Here is a 24,732-nt window from a genome sequence, read left to right as displayed (position 1 = left end):
TGCTCTGCAACAAGAGAGGCCACCGCAATGAGAAGCCTGTACACCACAATGCAGAGTAGCCCCCGCTCACCACAACTAGAGAAAGCCCGTGTACAGCAACAAAGACACAACACAGCCAATAAAATAAATAAATTAAAAAAAAATCATATAGAAAAACACATCTCTTAATTAGTTTGATGTGTCAGACTGGCACAGCTGGGTGGGTAACCTGTGCTGAATTAAAGATCAGGGCATGTGAAACAGACTATATTTTAAAAATCTGGTTTACTCCTACCCCAAACATCAGTGGCTTTATCTTTTCCTCAGGAATGATCTTTGGGTAAAAGATCACCACAGCTTTGGGTCAGCCTCTACTCTGTGATGGCATGACCTCCATTGAGTTCCCAGAAAAGGAATGGGCTTCCAAGAAAGGAAATTAGGCAATTTATAAAATGGTCATGTTACCATCAGATGACATCTACAAGGAAACTATTTTGTTCCTCACTTTGGACTAACTCAGGCACAAGCAAACAATTAAAATGAAGTAATAACTACAGGCAGACAATGAAACTTTGAAAATGCAAAAAGGAATTTCTGGGAAACAGTTTAGTCTCGTGGCAGATTGGAGGTAGGAGGAAAAAAAATTATCAAAGGAGAAAAGACAACAGCCAAAAAGGGTGTGGCAAGTGTGTACTTTGTCCTGGGCTGTACCTTCAAGGGTAAAGGGCTGGCTGAGGGAGTTCTGATAGTTGCCCTCCTTCCCCAGCTCATGAAACAAAAATCCACTTGCAGTTTTAGGAACAATGGGACTAAATAAATAGGCACCTGGGCAGGAGAAACAGAAAGTGAGTGGCCCAGAGCTAGGATGAGAGGACACACTAGGCAAAGCTGTAAACTGTTCAGCATCAGGTTTCAAGCCAGGCTGGACTCTGTTCTGTACTAGTTCTCCAAGGAGAACAGAGAAGGAGGCAGGACCATTCCCAGCTAGGGCAGACCCAGCAGGGGTCCAGACACTGAGGAAGCAGTTGTGGACCTTTCTGCCAGTCAGGCAGGTGTGAGTAGCTTGGTGTGCACTCTTATGAGAATCAGGTTGACAGACTCTCATTCCAATCACGGCACCACAGTGTACCAGTGAGGCGTGAGTGAATGGGGCTGTGGAGTGAATGAGCAGAGTCCAGAGAGGAAAGTGCTTTGCGAAGGTCTAGCACTTGGTAAGCACTCCGTGTTAGCTACTGCCATCATCGTCCTTACCTTGCTAGCCTGCAGCTACAGCTTTACTGCTGTACTCATTAATCTCTACCTTTCTCCTGATTCTTCCAGCCACCACCGTTTCCTTCAGGAGCCTGACCAGGCTTTGGCCTCAGGCCTCAGAGGCTGCTCGAGAACTAAAGTTCCCTTCAGTTTTCACAAAGTAAGTCAGTTAAAGAATGACTAACTTTCCCAGAAGATTCTTTGAAAAAAAAAAAAAAATCGTTCACAATCTCAACACCACCACTTTCATTTCTTCATATATCATCTAATATGTCACTTGTGGACTTTACATAATCATAATAGCTTATTTTTCATTTATTAATTCACAATTTTTCTATATTGGAGTCATTTTCAATAATTGCATAATATTTAGTCCACTGGGCCAGTTTTTAGTACTTAAGAGTATTATATACTTCAAGTTACTTTTCTTTAACAAGGAACACATTCAAATTGTAGTTCTTTTTATACTAAGTTCCCCCCCCCCCCAAATACATTTATTTATTTATTTATTGGCTGTGTTGAGTCTTCATTGCTGCACACGGGTTTTCTCTAGTTGCGGCGAGCGGGAGCTACTCTTCATTGTGGTGCACGGACTCGTCATTGTGGTGGCCTCTCTTGTTGCGGAGCACAGGCTCTAGGCACGTGGGCTTCAGTAGTTGTTGCAGCACATGGGCTCAATAGTTGTGGCTCACGGGCTTAGTTGCTCCGAGGCCTGTGGGATCTTCCTGCGGCAAGGATCGAACCTGTGTCCCCTGCATTGGCAGGCGGATTCTTAACCACTGTGCCGCCTAGGAAGTTCTTTTTTTTTTTAATTTGAGAAAACAATCTAGCCACATGGTAAAAATGGTACAAAAGTGTACATAATGAAAAGTCTCCCTAACAACGGTGTTCCTCAGTCTCCCTTGCCAGAGTCAAACACTATTACCAGTTTATTGTGAATCCTTCTAAAAATTCCATATGTGTGTATATAAGTATGTACGGCAATTTATAAAATTTTTAAATTGGAAAAGATGTTGTCACCTAGTCCAACTTCTTCAACTAACAAGTGAACCATCAGACACCTTTCTAATCTAAAACGTCATCTGAAAGGGACACTGAAACCTTATAGTACAATTTAAAAAATTCCCTTAGTAAGTACTGGTATGATATTACACCCCATATTTCAGAAAAAGAGGTCAGTTTATGACTGCTTAAGTTTATTTACCAATATGTTAAAAATAAACGTGTAAATAAGTAGCCAAGCCACTGTAAAAGTGCTATCTTCCAGAACAAACTGGGCTATATGGAAATCGGTAGAGAAATGTACAACCAAATGCCAACTCTGAACACAGCTCAATAGGGTTACATCTCAATCTATCTCCTAAACTTCAGAACTACTGTTATAATGATATTGTTACAAAAAGCTCTGTTAACAAACAAACAGAAGGAGGAGAAAGAGAAGATGGAGGAGAGGCAGCAGCAGCAAAAGTAGCAGTATCAAGTAAGCAGGTTTTAATTTAGGTGCTAAATCCACTATGACACAGAATATAGGGCTTCCCTGGTGGTACAGTGGTTAAGAATCTGCCTGCCAACTCAGGGGACACGGGTTCGATCCCTGGCCTGGGAAGATCCCACATGCTTTGGAGCAACTAAGCCCGTGAGCCACAACTACTGAGCCCACGTGCTTCAACTACTGAAGCCTGCGTGCCTAGAGCCAGTTCACAAGAGAAGCCACCGCATTGAGAAGCCCGTGCACTGCAACAAAGAGTAGCCCCCGCTCTCGCCAACTAGAGAAAGCCCGTGTGCAGCCATAAAGACCCAACACAGCCACCCCCCCAAAAAAAAGAATATAAAGCAAACTCCAAGGTGTATACCTCAGAGTAACTTCAAGGGGCAAAAAGTTATTGGAACTGCCACAAATGAAGGCAGGACAAGTTTCCAGTAAACTGTTCTCACCAGAAGGTACTAGGCTAGCAGGATGAGTGCCCAAAACCTGCATCATTCTTGGCAACTCAAAGGAAGTCTCAGGAGTTGACAATCACTCTCAAAAAAGGCTGTGTATGTGGGCATATCTTGAATGAAGCTGATGGGCAGTGGAGAAAAATTATGGGCAAATAATTAGTTTCTATTGTTGAAAGGTTACTTAAAAGACACTGATAATCTTCCTAACTACAAACCTTTCTGACTGCCTCATGCTCAGAGAAAGAAGGCATTTCAGAGAAATGCCAAGCACCAAGGAGGAAAGTAAAGCATAAAAATGAAAAGGGATTAAGAAAAAAGTCATTTTGCCCTTGCCTTTATTCTAAATTTTTTTAAATTAATTAATTTATTTTATTAGCTGTGTTGGGTCTTTTTTGCTGTGCACATGCTTTCTCTAGTTGCGGTGAGTGGGGGCTACTCTTTGTTGTGGTGTGCGGGCTCCTCATTGCCATGGCTTTTCTTGTTGCGGAGCATGGGCTCTAGGCATGTGGGCTTCAGTAGTTGCAGCTCATGGGCTCAACAGTTGTGGCTCATGGGCTCTAAAGCACAGGCTCAGTAGTTGTGGCGCATGGGCTTAGTTGCTCTGCAGCATGTGGTATCTTCCTGGAGCAGGGCCCGAACCCGTGTCCCCTGCATTGGCAGGCGGATTCTTAACCACTGCGCCACCTAGGAAGCCCTATTCTAAATTTTAATGTAGAAGAACAGATTAATAACCTAGGTAAAGCATATACATGTAACCGAAGGTAACTCTAGATAAAAGATTGAGGTTGAAGCCTGCACCCCTAACCATTCCTCCTGAACACTCCATACCCAAATATTTCACATTTCCCCTGGCAAGAGAACTTCAAGAACTGGCCTACTCTCTCAGGAAATCTATAGACTAAGAGACTTAAAAGACATTAAAAACGAAAACAAAAAAGTACTTTCTTGGTCAACAAACACGAAGCCCTGGCCCGCGCCTCACCTGGGCTGTGCTCAGGCGACATGAACAGTAGCTCCCCAGGGAAACAGCCCACTCAGCCAGAAGGACATCTACAAAGTTAAAATCAACTCAACTCTTTCTCATAATCATGTTACACAAAGAGCAAGGAGAGCTGGAAAGGAGGTTCTTTTACACTAAGCTGGGCTTAGAACAGTCCATTCTGATAGCCTCGTGCTGGCGACAGTCACAGGAAGGGGACAACCTGGTTGTCCTGGCTACGGACCAACTGAAGATTGGAAAAGCAGCCCTCCTAACAGGGCAGTGGATAACGACCAAGGATGACTTTTTCTGATCACGGTCAGAGTTAAAATGCAAACATTCATGACGAGCCTAACGAGACGTTGCTGGACTGGGCGCACACAAAGCCAGTCGTAACCCAGATCGTTCCCGTCAGTGAACTTCTCGCGTGCAAGGCCTCCCATCCTGGGCAAGTCCTATCGAGCATTACAGGCCACGTCCAGACTGATAGTGTAATGAATCTGAGAATAAATTCCTTGACGACAGAAAAAAAAAACTTTCTTATAACTGGGGAAATCTGAATATGGACTGAATGATAGATAATATTTATAGAAATATTGTCAAATTTCTTAAGTGTGATAATAGTATTGTGGTTATATAGGAAAAAAAATCCCTAGTCTCAGGAGATACATGCAGAAGTCTTAAGGGGTGAAGAGTTTTGATATCGCAATTTTAAAATGGTTCATCAAAAACATATATATAAATAGATGAAGCAAATATAGCAAAATGTTAACAACTGCTGAATTAAAATGTTGAATGATATGGATGCTCATTATAATATCTGAACTTTTCTGTATATTTGAAATTTTTCATCATAAAAAGTTGGGGGCAGGGGGAAGTACGGAGCTTGGAAATCACTTAATCCAAAACCAGCTGAAGATGTTAGTTACACGTGCAATTCCATTTCAATGGGAGCTGGAAGACAGCAGCAGGGTCTCCTGTAGTGACAGAACCTTCAGGCAGTATGGCAAGGCAGGTGAGGGTCATGAAGCGGTCCTGTATTTTGAGGGAGGAACAGCCTGAAGTTGAACTTCCTCTTACCTTCTAGCCCAGGAAATTATTCTCAAGCAATTGCCTTTGCCAGGCTTGTGCTCTTTGTTGCAACTACAGAGAAACCCACACTAGTTCTATCATCACTACACCCTCTCAAACAAACAAAACCTCGCAGGCCTGTAAAACTTACTTCCCAAACCTGCTCAACACCTTCGCCATATCACATGACACACACCAGAAGGTAGAGACTAAAAATATATCAATCGGCATTTATTACTACTCAGTAGGCACGAATTGTTTCTCACAGATTATGTGGCTTTTTTTTTTTTAAAGGTTTAAGTGATTCACAGCCAGGTTATTGCCACATAGTTAAGTGAACCAAAGTTGTAGATTACAGAAACTCCCAAGACACTTGTGACCTTTCCCCTAATGACAGCTTTTATTGAAATGACTTTAATTTACGGAAATGCTGAGGTGTGAAAGAAGGTAATAGAACTAAGACAATATAGCAAATGTTTTATGCCAAAACAAAGTGTTTTTAGACAGTATTTTGTTTTGTTTATCTTTCTTTTCCTTTTTTTGGCCGTGCTGTGCCATGCAGCATGCAGGATCTTAGTTCCCTGACCAGGGATTGAACCCGGGCCCCCTGAAGTGAAAGCACAGAGTTTTAACCACTGGACCACCAGGGATAGACAGTGTTTTTTAAACTGTTAGAAATATCAGGATTTCTGCTCCTTTCAAAGTTTTATTTCCTTAGATTTGGGAGAACCTGATTCCTAATCCAATGTCTCCTGAAAACAGGAAAAGTGTAAAATGCTGTGACCTCTCCAATTAAATAGCTCTAGACATAGTTTTTATAACTAGCATATGCAAATGGTATTTTCCCAACAAGAGGATTGTTATCTATGGTTCAAAATGATACTAGCTAACACCTGGTGCTCATCACATACCTGGACACTATTCTAAGTAGTTTACATAATTTTTCTCATTTAATCCCCACTAGGAATCCTATAAGGTAGGTACTATTATTATTCCCATTTACAGATGACGAAACTGAGGCTTACAAGGAATTCTTACTTAGAATTACTTTTCCAAACACTTAAAGATTAAATTTTAAATATCAGATAAACTAGTCATATATGAATTCTAATCAATTTAGACTTATGAATGCAAAGCGTTCATACTGAATATAAAGTCAGTTTTACTCAACTATGCTACATTTTCTTACTGGCAAAGGGACTAGTGAAATGTATCATACCTGTTCTTAACTTGAAGTGTCTCTGACTGATAGTTCCCCAAACTCTTAACAAGCAGCAGAAGAAAATAGGACTAATTCCACCTCTCTACCCCACCCTCAGGTACCTGCTGTTTTTATTCTTCTAAACCTTTTGCATCATGCTAAGATTAATGCTTTAAAAATCAACTCTGCTGATGGGCACTAACTGGATAAATGAATGGCTCAACTCCCAGAGCAGAATGACAGTGTGGCATGCCAGGGGAGAAAGCGCCTGGGAGTCACCCAAAATGCCCTAGGTTAATTTATTCAAATGTAATCAATTCATGAATGTATTAAGGCCCAATTCCTGTTCCCCTCAAGGCCAGATCACAAGGACTCTTCCCCGAGTTCTGAAAAGGGTGCCACACAACTTCAGGTACCTTATGTCCTGATGCTAGTCCTAACTCTTGTGGGCTTATCTCCATGACCAGGTTGTGGGCATCTTCTGTCACCATCTGCTTTGAGTACCTAGTATCGTACTGAATATAGACATTGCCAAAAATTCAATAAGTACTTGTTTCATTAGGCTTTCTGGCTCAATACATACATTTGTACTGGTTGTGGCTGAGAATCTCCCTCAGGCTTGATTCACTTATCGACAACTAGGAAAATAGTTCTGCAGGGGTACTCAGTTCTCACAAGTTACACAGTAAAATGACCCAGAGTCCTAAGGCAATCGAGGCCACTTTCATTTGGGCAAATGTAATAAAAGCAGAATGGGATTACTGCTCCCTTCCTCTTGAGGCAAAAATAGCTTTTTTCCCACCCTCATTCTGGTTTACACTCCCTTATTATATGACTTTTTATTTTAAGCACAAATGCTTTAACTCTGGTGTCACCTTAGACCTACAATAGTTCTCATGTTCACAAGTGTGGCCAGAGGTCACAGGCACAAAATATAATAAAATGCTTGCTGAATCCAAACTGCCTGTATTTCTACTCCTGGAGTCAGAGTGAGTCATAAAATGGCCACTTAACCATAAAGTTTAACTTATGGTTAAGTGGCCAAACAAGTACTGCACATTATAAATAGCTAACTACCTTCTGTCATTCATTCAAAATCATAAGAAGGACTACATTGGTAGGTGGTGTGCTCCTTAAAGTTTTTATGGAGAGGCTTAATGACCTTAAGTTAGGAGATGCCAAAAGTAGTAAACCAATCTGACAAGAAGGGATGAGGCTACATAACATTCCTTCCAACTTGAAGATTCTAGAAAGTTGAACTTGCCAGAAAGCATGGCATAGCATTTAATTTATCTCAGGCCACCACTGCCTAATTCTGAGGTTCCCCCAGCACTCACTCTGATCTGCAAGTGGACCACTGAGTTATTTACTGGCCATCTGATTATCGAAGACAGGTATCATGAAGACTCAGAGCGCAGACACATACATAACTCATGTAAAATACAGAAGTCATAATGAATTACTGAGAGAAGAAAGTGTATGCATTATCAAGGGCTACACAAATGTACGATGGTATTGTACAGGGCTTCTGAATTCCCAAAACTCTGTTACCCCTTTCAGGTTAATGAGGAAGAGACTGGACTATAAACAATCAGTTCCTAGTACAAATTCACACTGAGATTTTTGGAGCACATCCAATTTCCATGGTGACTGCATGAAGTACACCAGCATAGTAGAAATCAATATATCTGAAATTAGGACAGCAAGCATCCTCAGTGTAAATAAAAAACTGGTAGTCACAGCATCCGTGCTTTTTCTCCACAAGCTCAGAATGAAAGAAGTCTCACACCCTCAGACCTCTGATTCTTTGTGTCCCGTCACCAGGTCACGTCTCCCAAAGCCTTACTCTACGGTCTCACTTTCTAGACTAATTTTTCCAGTTGTGGCAAGAATTTGATTTCCCACAGTTGTCGGTGATTTTAAGTCCTTGCTCAGAAACGTCACAGGAACGGACAGAATGTTTTTTACAGGATCCATCCAGAGTTCCCATTTGAGGCTGGTGTGAGGAAAGACAAGGGAAAAGAGTTCGGGGGCTTTCAAGAGCAGAGGGAAGAGAAAAGAGCGGGATCAATGATCTACCGGTGATCGCGACTCCCGCCTTTGATGGGTAGGACAGCCCCACAAAAGCCAGAGCCCCGCTCCGGGTAGCTGCAGCTGTAAGAACAGGTCCTCCATCATTCCCGCAGCTCCAGCGCTGGAGGCTGCCCAAGACCCCCCACCCCCAACCTGCCGGCACCTCAGCTCCTAGACCTCAGCGACAGTAGCCCCTGGTTCTGAGGCCAGTCGGAGGCGCCCAGCCGCGTACCCACCCCCTATCCGAACTCACAGCCAGTTTCCTTCTTGATCTCCTCGAGCTCTTCGTCCCGCAGTAACGTGGAAGCCCGGGACCCCATCACCGAGCCGGGAGCTCCTCCGGGAGCAACGGCGCCTTGAAGCGACAGCTGAGGCGGGAGGGAAGGAAGAAGGGGACGAAGGGCCAGGGGTCAAGAAGGGAGAGGGCAGTGTTTCTACTGCGGACCGGGAAGGGAACCCAGGGGTGGCGCGCGGGGGAGGGCGGCCGGGAGGCCCAGCCAATTGGGAGTGAGGCTGCGCCCAGCGCAGGGGCCGACGTCGACGTTCCTAGCTCCAGCCACCAAATGAATCAGCCCAGCGCCGGGCCGGGTCTAGCTAAAGGCGGACCACGCCCCCGGAACCATGATGCCACCGGCCTTAAAGGGGCAATGCCCCCCTGGCCCTAGAGCCCGCAATTAAAGGGGCAACGCCAATGACCCACGGTTTTACAACACATTGACCTGTGGCCGACCGCGTAGCCAGCCCGTTTCTCACAGAACTCTAACGCTAGAAATCCCACCCTACTGTTGTCATGGGTTGCGGAGAGAAACAGTAAAAACAAGCAAAACGTCGCTTCGGTGAACGATAGGGCGTGTCTCCTGGGAACTGCATGCTGGGAGTTGCGCCTCCTGATTTTTCCTGGGGGCCCTCTCTCCTTCCGGCCCGAAGAGGGCGCTTGGGAGCCAGCCTCGGGACCGCGCGCCGATTGGCTCCTCGGGAAACAGCCGGGACCTCTGGTGCTGGCTGGCTGGTGGCCGCGTCGCGGTGTGGGTGAGCAAGGCTGCGCGCTTTTCTCTAGTTTGTTTGGGGGACTGTCCTTTGATAACCGCCACCGCGGGCTTGGAACTCGCCGAGAGTTCTTCCTTAACAGCAGTCCCTCCTTTTTTAGTCCAAGACTGCAGCTCGAGGCACTCATCATTTGGCTGAAATAAAGACAAGATTGCCCAGACTTCCGTCGGAGGAAAAAAACAGCAAACCCTAACGGCGGAGGAGAGAGAATTTTTAGCGTACGGCCCCGCCGTTTATTTAAAGTTTCTTATTTTGCCCTAAAACCGAGGAAGTTTGCATTTTATTCTTATGGCATATTTTTGCTTGTTTTCTTGAAAACATTTAAAGCCACCTGTTAAATTAATACACCCTCTCAGGTGAACCATTTCTTTTCCCGTGGCTTCAGTGCCTTCACACCCCTCCCCACCCCTCGAATCTTACTTTGTACCGAAGTGGTTTGAGTTATGGAAGAACCAAATTTTGAGCGCTATCACTTGATACTTGAGCGCTAGAAGACTGTGTTGGCGAGCTGGTCAGGTCAACTTAGGTTACTAGTTTTAAGCTTTACTAAGACTTTGACGGCTTAGAAGACTGAGGCTCTCGTCATACTGAATTGTTTTCATGATTGACGCATCTGACCGAATGATGTCGGCCTTCATGAGCAGAGTCTGACCTGTTGGATGTGCCCGTCTAGGCCACAGGAGTTTCTTTTTATCCTGAGCGTATAAGTGTGGTAGAAAAACCTGTGATGTCAGCGACGTGAATGTGCATTTCTTGAGTCTGCCTTGAAGCTCACCTCTAGATTCTGGCTTTACTCGCTCCTTCCTAATCTTTAATCTTACCTTTTGCAGCTGTCCTCAGAGTCGAGGCTTTCTTTGCTTTGTGTTAACGTTTTTCTGATTTATTTTAACATTTCTTAAATTTCGTTATTATCCAAGCATTTCACAAGCTTATTTCTTATATATCGTTTTAAAATATACTTTTTACCTCTATTAAGGTCTGGTTTTTCCAGTTTTATGGTCTCTTTTATTTCTGTAAAAATTCCCCTTTTACCTGTTGGATTGACTTGAACAAAGAAGAATGATTTTTCCAGGCATTCTGGTTACTTGCTTTATGTTCTCTCTGGATGCATAACACTTGGGCTTGCACTGGACTGCACACATTCTCGACTAGGGGCCTGATTTTAGTTCAGGTTCCATAAGCGTCTAGCTGTGTAACTTTGGGCAGATGTCTGAAATCTTTAAGCCTCAGTTTCTACATCTGTAAATTAGGTAGTTGTTGTAGGCAACAAATAATTGTTGTGAAAGCACTTGCTAGACCTTAAAATATCAAAGTGTAAGTTATTTATCTGGTTAAAAATGCTATGTAACTTCTCACCTTCTTCCTAGTCGAATTGGGCCTTAGTTATTTGGTCAATGTTTTATAGTTAAACTAAATTGCAAAATTCACTGGTTGACTATTCCAAGTGTGGCAAAGGCAAGCCACTTTTAAATTTAAACCATTGTGGAGGAACACTTAGCTGAGGTTCTGAATACAAAGACATCCAAATAACAGGATTGTTCTAAAAGATACTTTTTAAAAAAGGATTCATCTTTTAAATTACAGTAAGGATTATAAGAGTGTCTAGGATGAATGATAGTTATTTCTGCAAGATAAAGTTTTTTCTTGTATATTTCTGCATTGTTATCCGTTTTATAATGAGCATGCATCATTGTTGCAAAAACAGTTGAATTTTGCAAAACCAGTGTGTGGCATGTGGCAGTTAATCTGTCAGGCTGCACATGACTTGTTGGTGACATTATAGCAGCCCAGTTCCTGAGCTGTGGCCAGGATTGGGTAGAATGGCTCTCGCAGTGACATGGCAGCTGGATTGGTAATGCATAAGTTGTGATAGTTCTAAGTCACTTATTCTTTGGTAACATTGTGAAATTCTGGAAATATAATTAATCCAGAAGAGGTTAGATCCCAGACATTTGTGGGTAAACAGTTCATTGCAGCATGTGCTGGCAAGTGTTTGCCAGTATCAATTTTTTTTTCATTTGTTCTTTTGGTTTTTTTGGTTGCTGTTAAAATGATGTATGTGTGTGCTATGAAAAAGCCTCTAAATGTTGTTCTCGTTCCATTTAGCAAAGGAAGGAAAAGTGATATCAGGCCATTTTATAGACAAAAGTCAAACCCACCTTGCCTGAAGTTTTCAGTTTCCCACGTATAAATTAGAGTTAGTGCTTACAATGATCTTTTCCTCATTGTCATTCTAAAAAGATGAACAGATTTAAATTACGCTAATATTTTTATTTTTCTTGTCCCAGGTATGGGGAAAGGAAAAATAACCCTATTTCCCCCAAAATATTTAAAAAATCGTAGATCTCTTTTGTTTTCAGGGGTTTGGATACTTACAGAAAATTATTTGAAGACTCCTTTTGGAATCAAATAGCATGGATCCCAGCAGTGACTACCATTTCCTCAACCAGATTTTGTGGAGAAGAGTGAAACTCACACTGGTTTCTGGCATCTTTGAGGGAGTGCTCCAGCATGTGGATGCTAACAAGATTGTTGTCCTGAAGAAAGGTCTCATTTTATTTCTCATAAACTCCTGCCTTTTAGGAGACTAACAACTGAGTTTGGGTGATGGTTCTGGGCTCCCTTAGCAACTGGGAGAGTGGCATTATTCCTATTTTAGGGAAAAGGTGGGAGGACGATTAGAATGCTGTTTTCCCTAACAGAGCAACAAGGCTGCATATGCTGGCTTGTCACCACTTGCATACTTTTATTGACATGATAGTGGAAATTTTCAATATATAGAGTTTTTTTTAAAACTGGGTACTTCTTTTAATTTCTCTCCTATGCATCTTGAAATTAAAAATAACCACTGTATTAGATAGAATTGCTTTTGGCTTCAATAGACAAATTCACATAGACAGTAAGGGGTTAATTTTTCTCATGCAAAAAGAAGCCCAGAGGTAGACTGCTGAGGAATAGTGCAGTGGCTAAAAGATGCTGGGAGGGATCAGGTGTCTTGTGCTCCTGCTCTGCCACCTCAGTGATTATCTGTTATCCTCCTGGTCACAAGGTAGCCTTTACACCTCCCAGTTTCAATTCTAGTTCATTTATAAAGGATATAATTCAGGAACAGCCAGATGGAAGAGATTTATAGGGCAAGGTGTGTGGGAAGGGGCTGAATCTCTACCCTCTCTAGACATGCTACCCTTTTAGCCTCCTCCATGTGTTCACCTTGAAGCCCCAATACATAGTTTTTACTCAGTTAGAGTAGTTGTTTTCCTGGCAGGGTAAGTTTCAAGTTCACAATTGAAAGGTGTAAATGACATTTGAGAGGTTAGTGTTATTATTAAGCCATAATATGGCTTTTTTAAAATTTTATGAGTTAAAATAGACTTTTGTAGGCTAGGATGGGACTATAACCAGACTTTTGCAATATTAATTCATTCAGTAATCATTTATTGAGTTTTATAGCCCAGGCACTGTGCTGGGTATCAGGGATATGGATAAGAATAACATGGTCTCTGTCCTCAACTTAGTCTAGTAAGGAGTCAGATAAACAAGTAGAAAGACAAACGCAGTGTGATACCCTCTGTAATAGGGGGACGCACAAGTTACTATGGAAACGCAAAGGTTTAGCTAATTTAGATCTGAGAGTGGTAGAGTTAGGACAGTGGGGAAGGCTTCCCAAAGGAGGAATTGATGGTAGAACTGTATTGGGAGTTAGATGTAGCTTCATAGGAGTTAACTGATTGGGATAAGAAGGGAAGGTTGTTTTAAGCCAGTGGTTCTCAGACTTTGTATGTTAGAATCACCTGGAAGACTTTTTCTTTTTTTTTTTTTGTCTTGCCTTAAAATGTGAATTTTATTTCATCAATACAAAGACATAGCCAATTCTTCTTGAGATGATCTCTCAATCTTTCTGCCCACCTGCCCCCAATTCATTGTTCATAAAATGACCAGAATAATCTTTTTAAAAGTGAGTCAGCACAGACTTAGAGAATTAACTTATGGTTACCAGAGAGGAAGGGTGGTGGGAGGATAGTTACAGAATTTGGGATTGACAGGTACGCACTGCTATATTTTGAAAGGATAACCAACAAGGGCCTGCTGTATAGCACAGGGAACTCTGCTCAAGATTATGTGGCAACCTGGATTGGAAGGGAGTCTGGGGGAGAATGGATACATGTATATGTATGGCTGAGTCGCTCTGGTGTGCCTGAAAGTATCACATCGTTAATCAGCTATACTCCAATATGAAATAAAAAGTAAAAAAAAAAAAAAAAAGAGTCAGATTCCCCTCATTCCCCATGCAGGACACCTAAAGTCCTCCAATGACTTCCCATTGCAACTAAAATAAAGGGTCCAGGTGATCTGGCTCCTGCTCCTCCTTTCCCCTCTCTCAGCTTTCTCTCTCCTGCACTCCACCAAGATCTCAGAGCTCGTGTCCTTGGGGGGGGTCCTCTGCTAGGGACCCTTCTCTCTCTGCTCTCTGCATGGCTGACTTCTTGCCATTTATTTATTTATTTATTTATTTATTTATTTATTTACTTTTTGGCTGCGTTGGGTCTTTGTTGCTGTGTGTGGGCTTTCTCTAGTTGTGGTGAGCGGGGGCTATTCTTTGCTGTGGATTCTCTTGTTGCAGAGCACAGGTTCTAGGCGTTTCAGTAGTTGCAGCATGCAGGCTCAGCAGTTGTGGCACACAGGCAGGCTTAGTTGCTCCACAGCATGTGAGATCTTCCAGGACCAGGGATTGAACCCATGCCCCCTGCATTGTCAGGCAGGTTCTTAACCACTGCACCACCAGGAAAGTGTGAGCAGGAAGTTCCACATGCCTCACGATGCAGCCTTTTTGGTTCATCCTTAACAAGCTGGCCATCATTTAGGTCACAGAGCAGTAAAACCCCTGCGTTGGATAGGTTCAGGGCCCAAGACAGGCAGGTTGGCAGCCACAATCTGAGAGTGGATCTTGAAAAGACTCTGGGACCCCAGGGATCTCTGGAAGACTTTTTCAAACACAGATTGCTGGCCCCCTGCCCCCTCCAAGAGTTTCTGATTCTTAAGGTCTGGGGTGCGGTTCAAGAATTTGCCTTTCTAACAAGTTTCCAGGTGATACTGTGCTGGGGAATCACACTTTGAGAGAGCCATTGTTTTAGGGAGAAATAGCAGCATATACCCTAATTTAGAGAAGTGAAAGCTTGTTGCATTCAGAAAACCTAAGTAAATTTCAGGGTGAGTGATAAGGCTGGAGAAGAGAAGTAGGCCTGGGACAGATCAGAAAGACCTTACAAATCATAACATTTGGACACTTCTGAAAGCAAAGAGGAAAAATTTGAAATATCTTTAAGTGGAGGTCATATAGATTTTCAAATTAGTTGCCTGAAATTTTTAATGCACTGTTGGTTAGGAACCATGCTCAGCTGCTAGTAACATGGCTAGTAACATGCTCAACTTCTAGTGGCCTAAACAAATCAGGAGTTCATTCTGTCCTATGAAAGAAGGGAAGTATCCCAGAGATACTGTGACTGTCCCCAAAGTTTGTCAGGGACCCAGGATTCTTTATCTTTCTGCATACCATCTTTAGCACATGGCTTCAAACCTTAAGGTCATATGATAGCTGGTGGAGTTACACACAGGTGGAAGAGGAAGGATGGGGTGGGGGCTCTTTGGTTGGAGGTGGGAATAGGGGAGTGTTTTTCATCTTAAAGAGATATCCTGAAAATCTAATAGACCGCCACTGTCTGCAGGGAGAATGAGCATATTGCTAACCTGAATAAATGGCATTGAGTAGACAGCAATCAGGAAATGTTACATGCTTGTTCAACAAAGTACTCAGTTCAGATGAAATTTTTTGGTGTATTTCTCTCTAGTGTTTAATTACATAGATTTAATATAGTTGACATAATAAGTTGGGTATATTATGTATATTTTCTTTAACACTATAACAAACATTTTCTTACGTTATTTAAAACTTCAATTTATGGCTAAACATTTTAAAGCAAAAAGCTTAAAAACTTTAAAAGTGATATATTTTATAATTATAAATTATAGTAAATTAAAATTATAAAATACAATTGTATATTTGTATATTTGATAATTATGAATTATAACAAATCATAATTATAAAATACATTTTAATGTTTGTTATATTTTATAACTATTGTGTTAGGAATAGCTCCTAGAAGTGAAATTACTGGATGAAAGTTATAGATATTTTAAATGTTTTTGCTGCATATTTCTAAATAGTTTTTCAAAGTGGTTATGCCTTTTTACTTTGCTACTAGTAATACGTGAGTGAATTACAGTAAATAATCTAGCCTTGGATTTAAAAAAAATGCAGATGTATATTAGTCCTCAATGTTTGCTAGTATTATAGGCAAAAAGTGATATTTTGTTTTGGCATGTTTTAAAAAAATATTCCTAAAGAGGTTGAACATATTTCTTCATACCTGTTTACTAATTTTATGTACTATTTGGACAGAGCAGGAGTGACATCACTATACAGCAGCATGAAGGAAGATTTGAAATAGGGAGAAACTACAGACAAGGAGAAGAGACAGGGAACTATTCAGACAATCAGGAGACCCAATGAAGAAGAAATGACGGGAGTCAGAGCTAAGGCTTGGCAAAGAATGGAGAAGAGAAGACAGATTCTAGAAATGCTTAGGAGAGGGAATAAGTAACCTAGGAATCAATTAGATAGTCAAAGAGCAATGGAAAATGACTTCTACATCTATGACTCAGATTATGTGTGTAGTACTGTGATCTATTGCTAGAAATGGGAAGAGCAATGGGTTTGTTGGTTAGTGGGAGGAGACAATGATCAACTTGAAAAATATTGCAGGAAGTTTAGTTGAAAATGTGAGTGGAGCTCAGAGAAATAATCCCTACTGGAGAAATAATGTATGTTAGGAAAACTGGAATGTGTATGTGATCATTCAAGGAGAAGGAAAAAGGTGAAGAACGCAACCCTAGGCATTATCAATGTGTAAGAGACAAGCAGTGGTGGTGGAGGCAGCTAAAGAGACTGGAAGGAGCAAATCAGGGAGACGGTGGAATGCTGGTTACAAGATATGTATTAAAATCACTGAGGCCTTGGGCTTCCCTGGTGGTGCAGTGGCTAAGAGTCTGCCTGCCAGTGCAGGCACACATGTTCAAGCCCTGCTCTGGGACGATTCCACATGCAGAGGAGCAACTAAGCCCATGCGCCACAACTATTGAGCCTGTGCCCTAGAGCCTGTGAGCCACAACTAATGAGCCCGTGGGCCGCAACTATTGCAGCTCACGCGCCTAGAGCCTGTGCTGCACAACAAGAGAATCCGCTACAGTGAGCCCTTGCACCACAATGAAGAGTGGCCCCCGCTCGCAGCAACTAGAGAGGGCCCGTGCGCAGCAACGAAGACCCAACACAGCCAATAAATAAGTAAATAAATTTATTTAAAAAAAAATCACTGATGCCTGGGTTTGGATCCTAACTCTGTCTTTTACTAGTAGTGTGACCTTGAGCAGGTTATTCAACCTTTTTGAGCCTCAAATTCCTCCATAATAGAGATAGTGAAATGCCCATCTCATTATGTTACTGGATAGTTTAAACATAGGCAGTTGATTAGCCTGATACCTGGTTTGGAGTGGGTGCTCAATACAGTGCCTCTAGATAATTTGTAGGGAGAGAAATAAACACTAGGAGTGTCCTGTAAGCCAAAGAAGAAATGAGAGAACAGTATTGTCAAAGGATGCGTAGGAACCGAGTATAAGATTGTAAACTTTTGGGGGGATTTGACAAATAGGCAGTTGGTGATCTTTGACCTCAGTAAGTATACATTCAGTGGACTAGTGAAGGTAAGACTCAGTTGTTTTGGATAGCTGAGAGATGTGGAAATATTCAGCTGCTGTGAGCACTTCTACCTAGAAAAAATGACACTGTATTGTAACCACGACATCTAAACTTCTAACACCCTTACCTACTCACAGAAGAGCCTGTAATTGGGCCAGGAGTTGGATTGTTGTCTGTGACAATTAATAGTTCAACCATGTAGCATGACATGAAACAGGGTGTGGACTCTAGAAGTAGTCAGATGCCTTGAATTTTTTCTGGAGTTAGGTGGAGTGAAAGTCAGTAGGAATATAATAAATAGATAGTCCTTTGCCCCAAAAGCCTTAGAATATTCTTGGGAGAAGTTTAAATTCACTGTACTATTACTGTGTTTTTAGTGTATCTTGGACCATTCTGGGGTTCCCTCCGTTTGTTTGTTTGTTTTTAATAAAATTATTTATTTATTTATTTGCTGCATTGGGTCTTTCTTGCTGTGTGTGGCTTCAGTAGTTGTGGCATGCAGGCTCAGTAGTTGTGGTTCACGGGCCTAGTTGCCCTGCAGCATGTGGGATCTTCCCAGACCAAGGATCAAACTGTCCCCCCTGCATTGGCAGTTGGATTCTTAACCATTGCACCACCAGGGAAGTCCCGCCCTCTGTTCTTTTTACTACTTGTTTCAAGGTTATAGCTTTGTAATTTATTAATGACTCTTTAATTCTTGGGGAGCATAACTTGGGGTTTTTTATAAAACTCAGATTTGGACACTTTTGAGAGGCATCGTATTTTCTTATAGTTTTAGAGAATATTTTATTAACCAAATGAATTGTTTTCTGTAACAGTGAAGAATGTGGAGACTGGTCATAGTGTCCCAGGAGTGAAGATGTTTTTTGGACATGAGATTGTGAATGGTGAGAGCTTCACATTCCCTAAATGTTGATATTGGGATTTGCAGTAGCAGTAAACTCATTGCTCTGCCTCATTCTAGTATTGGGGGGGGCGGGGGGGGCGGGGCAAGATCTTATCTTCCATTTATGAACTCTTAAAGTTGGTATTTTTGAATTGTCCCTTGTCTTACTGTTTCGGTAGGTACTAGGAGTAGAACAATCTTAGAGAATTTTAATCACCTTGGTTTTACATTGTACTCAGTACTAGAGACTCAGCTCACAGGCAGTTAGGAATCTGAACAGAAAGGAATTGTCTTGCTCAGCAAGTGAGTTTAACACCACACATTCACAGTACATTAACAGTCCCTTATTTGAAACCTTGGGGCCAAATGTTTCAGGTCACAGACTAGTTCTGGATTTTTGGAAAACCTAACAGAGGATGTATACTGGTCATATTACATAACACGTCAGGTGGGTCTGGTCAACACTCTCATAAAACACATTTCTACAGAGAAATGGATGGATAATCATACTAAGTGGAATAAAATAGGACTATAAATAGTATGTCAGTTCAGGTTTTGCTGCCAAAAGAGTTACAAAAAATTTCTGGTTTTCAGAACTTCTGGGATTTGGGAATTGCAGGAAGCAGCCCTGTTCTTTCTTTCTGCCAGCAAAAACAGTTTAGCAAGAATAGATACAGTTGTTTGCCTAAAGGAATAGCTATAGAAGCTCATCTGGTCAGTGTGCTTCAGACAAGTCAAATGGGATAAGAGAAAAGGGTTGGGAGCAAGAACTGTTGTTGCTTTCAAGAACTCAAAAGCAAAAAACCCTCCAAGGAGGAGTAAATATCAGTGTGCGATGGAGGGGGTGGGGACATGGGAGATCTGGGACCTCATAGAACTCTGCCTTTCTTACCATGGGGGCAGATATGAGGAAAGGAAAAGGCTCCTGTAAATGACGGCGTACTACCACTTGAAAGATTACTTTGTTTTGTGAAAGAAGTAGAATTTAGGGGGAGATGAAAATCTCACCAAATCAATGACTGCCAATCCAGGCCTACTTTAAAGCAGACAAGTCCAGCCAGCTTATAGAACTGGCCTTTCTCCCTGAGTATGCTACTGTAAGCACTCTTTGTTCCTTGAGCACCTTTTTAAAATGGCAGTGATGGTAGTGGTAGTAGCAGGCTTCTTAACTGTGTTTTAACTGTTAGGCTTTGCGGTGGAGCAGAGCTCTGGACTGGGACAAGGCTAGGCTGTGGATGAGTTTGTAAAGAGAAACGAAGGAATCACTGCTCCTGTCTCCCAACTCAAGAGAAGGCTGACCACTGACCAGCTTGTGATCTGTGCCCATGAATTCATTTCTTCCTAAATTCATTTTCAGGACTTCGCCTTTGTTCATAATTTTTAAGCTCAAAGGATGGCCTTCTCCGTCTTTCTTTGCCCTATGGCTCAATCAGGCATAGAGGGTTCTCCCTGAAAAGCACCTTGAATAAGAATTGTCAAGATGAAGGATAATAATTGATTAATCCATGTTTCTAGTGAATTTTACTTTCTCTCACCCAGACTCAACACTTCTACACAGTGTAGGAGAAGGATACATTTGAAACATAGTGGCCCCTGAGAAACTTTTTCCATGAAAAGTACCTAAGTGTACTTAATTGGAGGGGCAGAGGGGTAGTTAATTGCTTTCAGATTGGAAGCCCTGTTGGAAGCCATTTGGTTATTTTACAGTGGAGCTACTGGATGAAGAAGAACAAGGTGCAGTAAGAGAAAAGGCATCTTCTATTAGGTATGGTGGAATGATTTTCTTAATTATGTTGTTACCCAAATGTACACATTAGGGTAGAAAGCCTTAACTCTAATTCACTAGCTGTGTAATTCCTAAAATGAGAAGAAATAGGTGGAAGTTTCCTTCCATCTTTAGACACTATCTTCAAATCAGTGTAAACAGTGGATGAATGGGTTCTCTATAAAAGGTCCAGAGATGTGTGTATGGCATTAACAACAAAGAACAAGTTCACCTAAGTGCTGTTTTTTGTAAGTATAGTCTAAGTACAGAAAGGACCAGGATGGATACAGTAGAAGATGAGGTTCTAAATACCAGTAAGCCTGCTCCTCCTGCGCCTGCGGCACCAGCCACCTCTCTACTGAATAACCTCAAGTACAGCCCTTCAGGTGAGTACCAGGGCTCGGAGTTTTCTAGGCTCCCCTGTGGTTCAGAACTCTTCAGAGCTGGTATAACCCTGAGTCAAGGTTCTATATGGAATTTGCAGCTAGGCCATTGTTTCTAGGGTCCGTATTAAGATAAAATATCACATTCATTTGTTTATTTAATATTTGAGTGCCCACTATGTGCCAGACACTGGGGATCCAAAAGTTTGGTATCTTTACCCTCATTGAGTTATGGTGCAGGAAACACACTAAGTAAGATAAATTAGTATGCTATGTAGTATGCTGGTGCCACATGTTAAGTAGAAAAAAACAAAAGAAAGAGAAGAAATTTGTGGAGAGGGTGGTTTTACAGTTTTTGAGTGTCCAGGACAGGTCTCACTGAAATAGTAGCATTTGAAGTAAAGGCTTGAAGGAAGTGAAGGATCAAGATGTGTGAATATCTGGGGGATGTAGAGAATTTTTTAATGTGCTTATTTGGCATCTGAGTATCTTTGGTGAATGTCTATTCATATATTTTGTTCCTTTTGTTATTGGATTGTTCTCTTATTATTCAGTGTTGGGAGTTCTTTATATATTCTGGATACAAGTCTTTTCTCAAATATATGCTTTGCAAATATTTTCTCCAAGTCCGTGGTTTGTCTTTTCATTCTCTTAAAGCATCTCTTGAAGAGCAGACATTTTAAATTTTGATGATGTACAGTTTATCCATTTTCTTTCTTTTATAGATTGTGCTTTTGATGTCATATCTAAGAAATCTTTCCTAACTCAGAGTCACAAAGATTTTCTCCTATGGTTTCTTCTAGACATTTTAGGTTTTACATTTAGGTCTATGATCCATTTTTAATTTTTGTATATGATGTGTGATGTGGACAAGGATTTTTTTTTTTTTTTGCACATAGACATCCAATTATTCCAGCACCATTTATTGAAAAGTCTGTATTTTTCCCCTTCAATTACCTTTGCACCTTTGTCAAAATTCAGTTTTCCATATGTATGTGGTTTATATACTCATGAACACTCTATTCTGTTACACTGATCTAATTTTGTCTACTGTTGATTTATGATAGATCTTGAAAACAGGTAGTGTTAGTTCTCCGACTTTGTTCTTTTTCAAAGTTGTTTCAGCTGTTCTTCGTTCTTTGCATTTCCCTATCAGTTTTAGAATCAGCTTGTTAATTTCTACCAAAAAAGAAAAACTGCTGGAATTTTTATTGGGATTGTAGTGAATTGATAAGTCACTTTGGGGAATACTGACATCTTAACAGTATTAAGTATTCTATTCCTTAACCTAGGATACCTCTACATTTATTTAAATCTTTGATTTCTCAGCAGTGTTTTGTAGTTCTCATTGTATGTCTTACACATCTTTTGCTATGTTTATCCCTAAGTATTTCTATCTTTATACTATTATAGAAGGTATTTTTTTAAACTTCTATTTCCCATTGGAGAGTTTTGAGCAGAAGAGCAACATGATTTGACTTCCGTTTTTACAGAATCCCTCTGGATGCTGTAGAGATACTGAGAGGAGGGCCAGGGTAAGACATGAATACTGGTTAGAAGGCTATTGGAATAATTTTGTCTAGAGGGTATGGTGGTTTGGATCGTTGTGGTGGCAGTATAGAAGTGGTGGAATTCTGCATGTATATTGAGGTAGAGCCAACACGATGTACTGACAGATTAGATGTGGTTGTGAAAGAAAAAGAGGAAACAAGGATGACTTCAAGGGTTTGGGCTTGAGCAGCCTGAAATGTGGGAAAGATTCTGGGTAGGAAAAGTTTTGGGGAAATGATTATAAGTTTAGTTTTGGTCAACCTAAGCTTGAATGCAAGCCAAGAGATGAAGAGAAAGATCTGAGATGGAGATGTAAATTCAAGATCCAGCTTATAAATGACATGGACTGTGTCCTGAGCCACTCCAGAGTTCTAAAGTTTGGGAGATGAAGAAGAACTGTATGTTATGCTATACCTCTAATCTTTTAAATTACATAATTAGAAAAATTGAGGATCCAGAGAATTCCAAATGTGTGGACATTTGTCCATCTCCAGGACTAATTTGTTTTAAACTGTTATTTTTTATTATGAATGTGCTTTTAGAAAGCACATCTTAAATACTGTATGATATTTAGATTGTTGTATTTTTTTAGATTTCACTTATATGTGGAATCTAAAAACTACAACAAAGTAGTGAATATAACAAAAAAGAAGTGGGCTCTCAGATATAGAGAACAGATTAGTGGTTACCAATGTGGGGTGGGATATAGGGGTGGAGGAGTGGGAAGTACAAACCATCGGGTGTAAGGTAGGTTACAAGGATGTATTGTATAACACCAGGGAATGCAGCCAATATTTTGTAATAATTAAATGGAGTGTAACCTTTAAAAATTGTATAAAATTTTTTTTAAAAGAGAGAGTACATGTCTTGAAGTATTCAAGGTATAAACCTATGGTGAGGGAAACATTACTGGATTATCACAGGAAATGAGTAAATAGTTCATTTTATAAGATTATCATCAGTGGGGCTTTTGTTTATTCTCAGCTGACAAATAGGATGCTAACAGTGTTCACTGTGGGATGGGCTGATGCAGGTGGTAATGAAATAGTTGTCAGTATTCTAGACATAGTGTCAGTAGTTCTAGACATTTGAGTTGCAATAGAGTAGGAGTTTAGGAGTATGGCTAAAATTAGTGAGAGGGCTCTTCTGTTGCCAAGGAAGACAAATATATATAATAACATCATTCTCCTGTAGAGGAAGAGGAGGTGACATACACAGTTATTGATCAGTTCCAGCAGAAATTTGGTGCTGCAGTAAGTATTGCCCTCAATTATTCTCAGTACTGTTTGCAAATGGGTATCATGTCTGTTTCTCATAAATTTCTCTTTTATTATAAGATCATTAATGTTTTCCCTAATGAGTTAACAAAATATCCGAGTGCCTGCTATATGCCAGGTGTTGTTCTGAGGTCTGGGGTAAAACAATAATCAAGAAAAAATTCCAGCCCTGAAGGAGCTTATTTTAATGCAAGAAAATAAACACATAATTGTATATCAACTGGTGATAAGTGCTTTGCAGGAAAGGAAAGTGTAGTATGGTGAGTAGAATGACAGGAGGCTCCTATTTTATTTAGGGTAGATGGAGAAAACCTCTGTGAAGAGGTGACATTGGAACAGAGACCTAAAAGGAGTAAGGGAGCTAACCTCATGGATATCTAGGTGAAAAAATTAAGGCAGAATTGGCAAGTGCAGAGGCCCTGAGGCTGAAGCACACTTGACTTGTGTGGAGGAACAGCAGGGAGGTCATTATGGCAGAACCACAGTGAAAAAGAGTGTTAGAGAATGGAAGGGGGCAGGAGGCAGCTCAGGTAGACGTAAGGATTTTGAATTTGACTTGAGTAAGATGGAGAGCTATTGGCAGTTTTAGAGGAGAGTCAGCAATTTCTTTACTTATATTTTTAAAAGACCAGTCTAGATGGTCTGTTTAGGCAATTTCTCTATAATCATTTATTAATTTGAGATGTGGCAGTAACTAATTATTCAGCCTAAGGTATGGTTCACGGATGACTTTAGGGAAGTCATTAAGTTTTTTGTTTAGATGCAAGCTCATGCTCGTGTATGCACAGGTGTATTTTTTAAGGGAGAGCTAATTTTCAACCGATTCTTTTTTTTTAAACAACTTTATTATTAAAAAATAAAAATAAAAAAATAAACAGCTTTATTGAGATATAATTCACATGCCATAAAATTTACCAATTTAAAATGTACACGGGGTTTCCTAGGTGGCGCAGTGGTTAAGAATCCGCCGGCCAATGCAGAGGACAGGGGTTTGATCCCTGCTCTAGGAAGATCCCACATGCTGCAGGGCAACTAAGCCCATGTGCCAAAAAAAATAAAATAAAATGTACACTTCAGTGTACATGTACACTTTTAGCATGTTCACAGAATTGTATATCCATCGCCACAGTAAATTTAGAACACTTTTAATACCCCAAATGGAAACCCCATATTCCTTAGCCAACGCCTCCAATCCCTCCTCAGTCCCCTAGCCCCTGGAAACCACTAATCTATTTTCCGCCTCTATGAATGTGCCTGTTTAGGACATTTCGTATAAATGGGATCATACAGTGTGTGGTCATTTGTGATTGACTTTGCTTCTTTTGCCTAGCATAGTGTTTGCAAGGCTTATCTATGTTATAGCATGTATCAGTATTTCATTTATTTTTGTTGCCAAATAATATTCCTTTGTATGGATATAGCACATTTCATTTATCCTTTCACCATTTGATGGACATTTGGGTTGTTTCTGCTTTTAGGCTGTTATGCATAACAATGCTTTGAACATACATGTACAAG

The 24,732-nt window shown here is 40.9% G+C and overlaps 2 protein-coding genes across 8 annotated transcripts in view; one reads left to right on the top strand and one right to left on the bottom strand.

Moving 5' to 3' along the window:
• CHP1 (calcineurin like EF-hand protein 1) overlaps nucleotides 1–9,230 on the bottom strand; it is a 41,028-nt gene extending 31,798 nt beyond the window's left edge. Inside the window, exon 1 of one of the 2 annotated variants that reach the window (XM_057724605.1) lies at nucleotides 8,749–9,230. In XM_057724605.1, coding sequence (XP_057580588.1) covers nucleotides 8,749–8,815 — 67 coding nt within the window. In that variant the 5' untranslated portion in view covers nucleotides 8,816–9,230. The remainder of the gene's footprint in view (nucleotides 1–8,748) is intronic. The other variant, XM_057724606.1, reaches the window with a different exon arrangement.
• Nucleotides 9,231–9,441: 211 nt separating this feature from the next.
• The window catches only part of EXD1 (exonuclease 3'-5' domain containing 1), a 31,311-nt gene continuing 16,020 nt past the window's right edge, over nucleotides 9,442–24,732 (top strand). The window contains exons 1-6 of one of the 6 annotated variants that reach the window (XM_057724404.1): nucleotides 9,442–9,524; nucleotides 11,903–12,089; nucleotides 18,171–18,239; nucleotides 19,946–20,003; nucleotides 20,262–20,389; nucleotides 23,132–23,190. In XM_057724404.1, coding sequence (XP_057580387.1) covers nucleotides 11,957–12,089; nucleotides 18,171–18,239; nucleotides 19,946–20,003; nucleotides 20,262–20,389; nucleotides 23,132–23,190 — 447 coding nt within the window. In that variant the 5' untranslated portion in view covers nucleotides 9,442–9,524; nucleotides 11,903–11,956. Of the gene's footprint in view, nucleotides 9,525–9,548; nucleotides 9,761–11,902; nucleotides 12,090–18,169; nucleotides 18,240–19,945; nucleotides 20,004–20,190; nucleotides 20,390–23,131; nucleotides 23,191–24,732 lie in introns of those variants that run through there. The other 5 variants (XM_057724406.1, XM_057724403.1, XM_057724409.1 and 2 more) reach the window with 5 other exon arrangements.

Source organism: Hippopotamus amphibius, chromosome 2 (assembly GCF_030028045.1).
Source record: "Hippopotamus amphibius kiboko isolate mHipAmp2 chromosome 2, mHipAmp2.hap2, whole genome shotgun sequence".
NCBI lineage: Eukaryota > Metazoa > Chordata > Mammalia > Artiodactyla > Hippopotamidae > Hippopotamus > Hippopotamus amphibius.
This window is presented reverse-complemented; position numbering and strand designations above follow the sequence as displayed.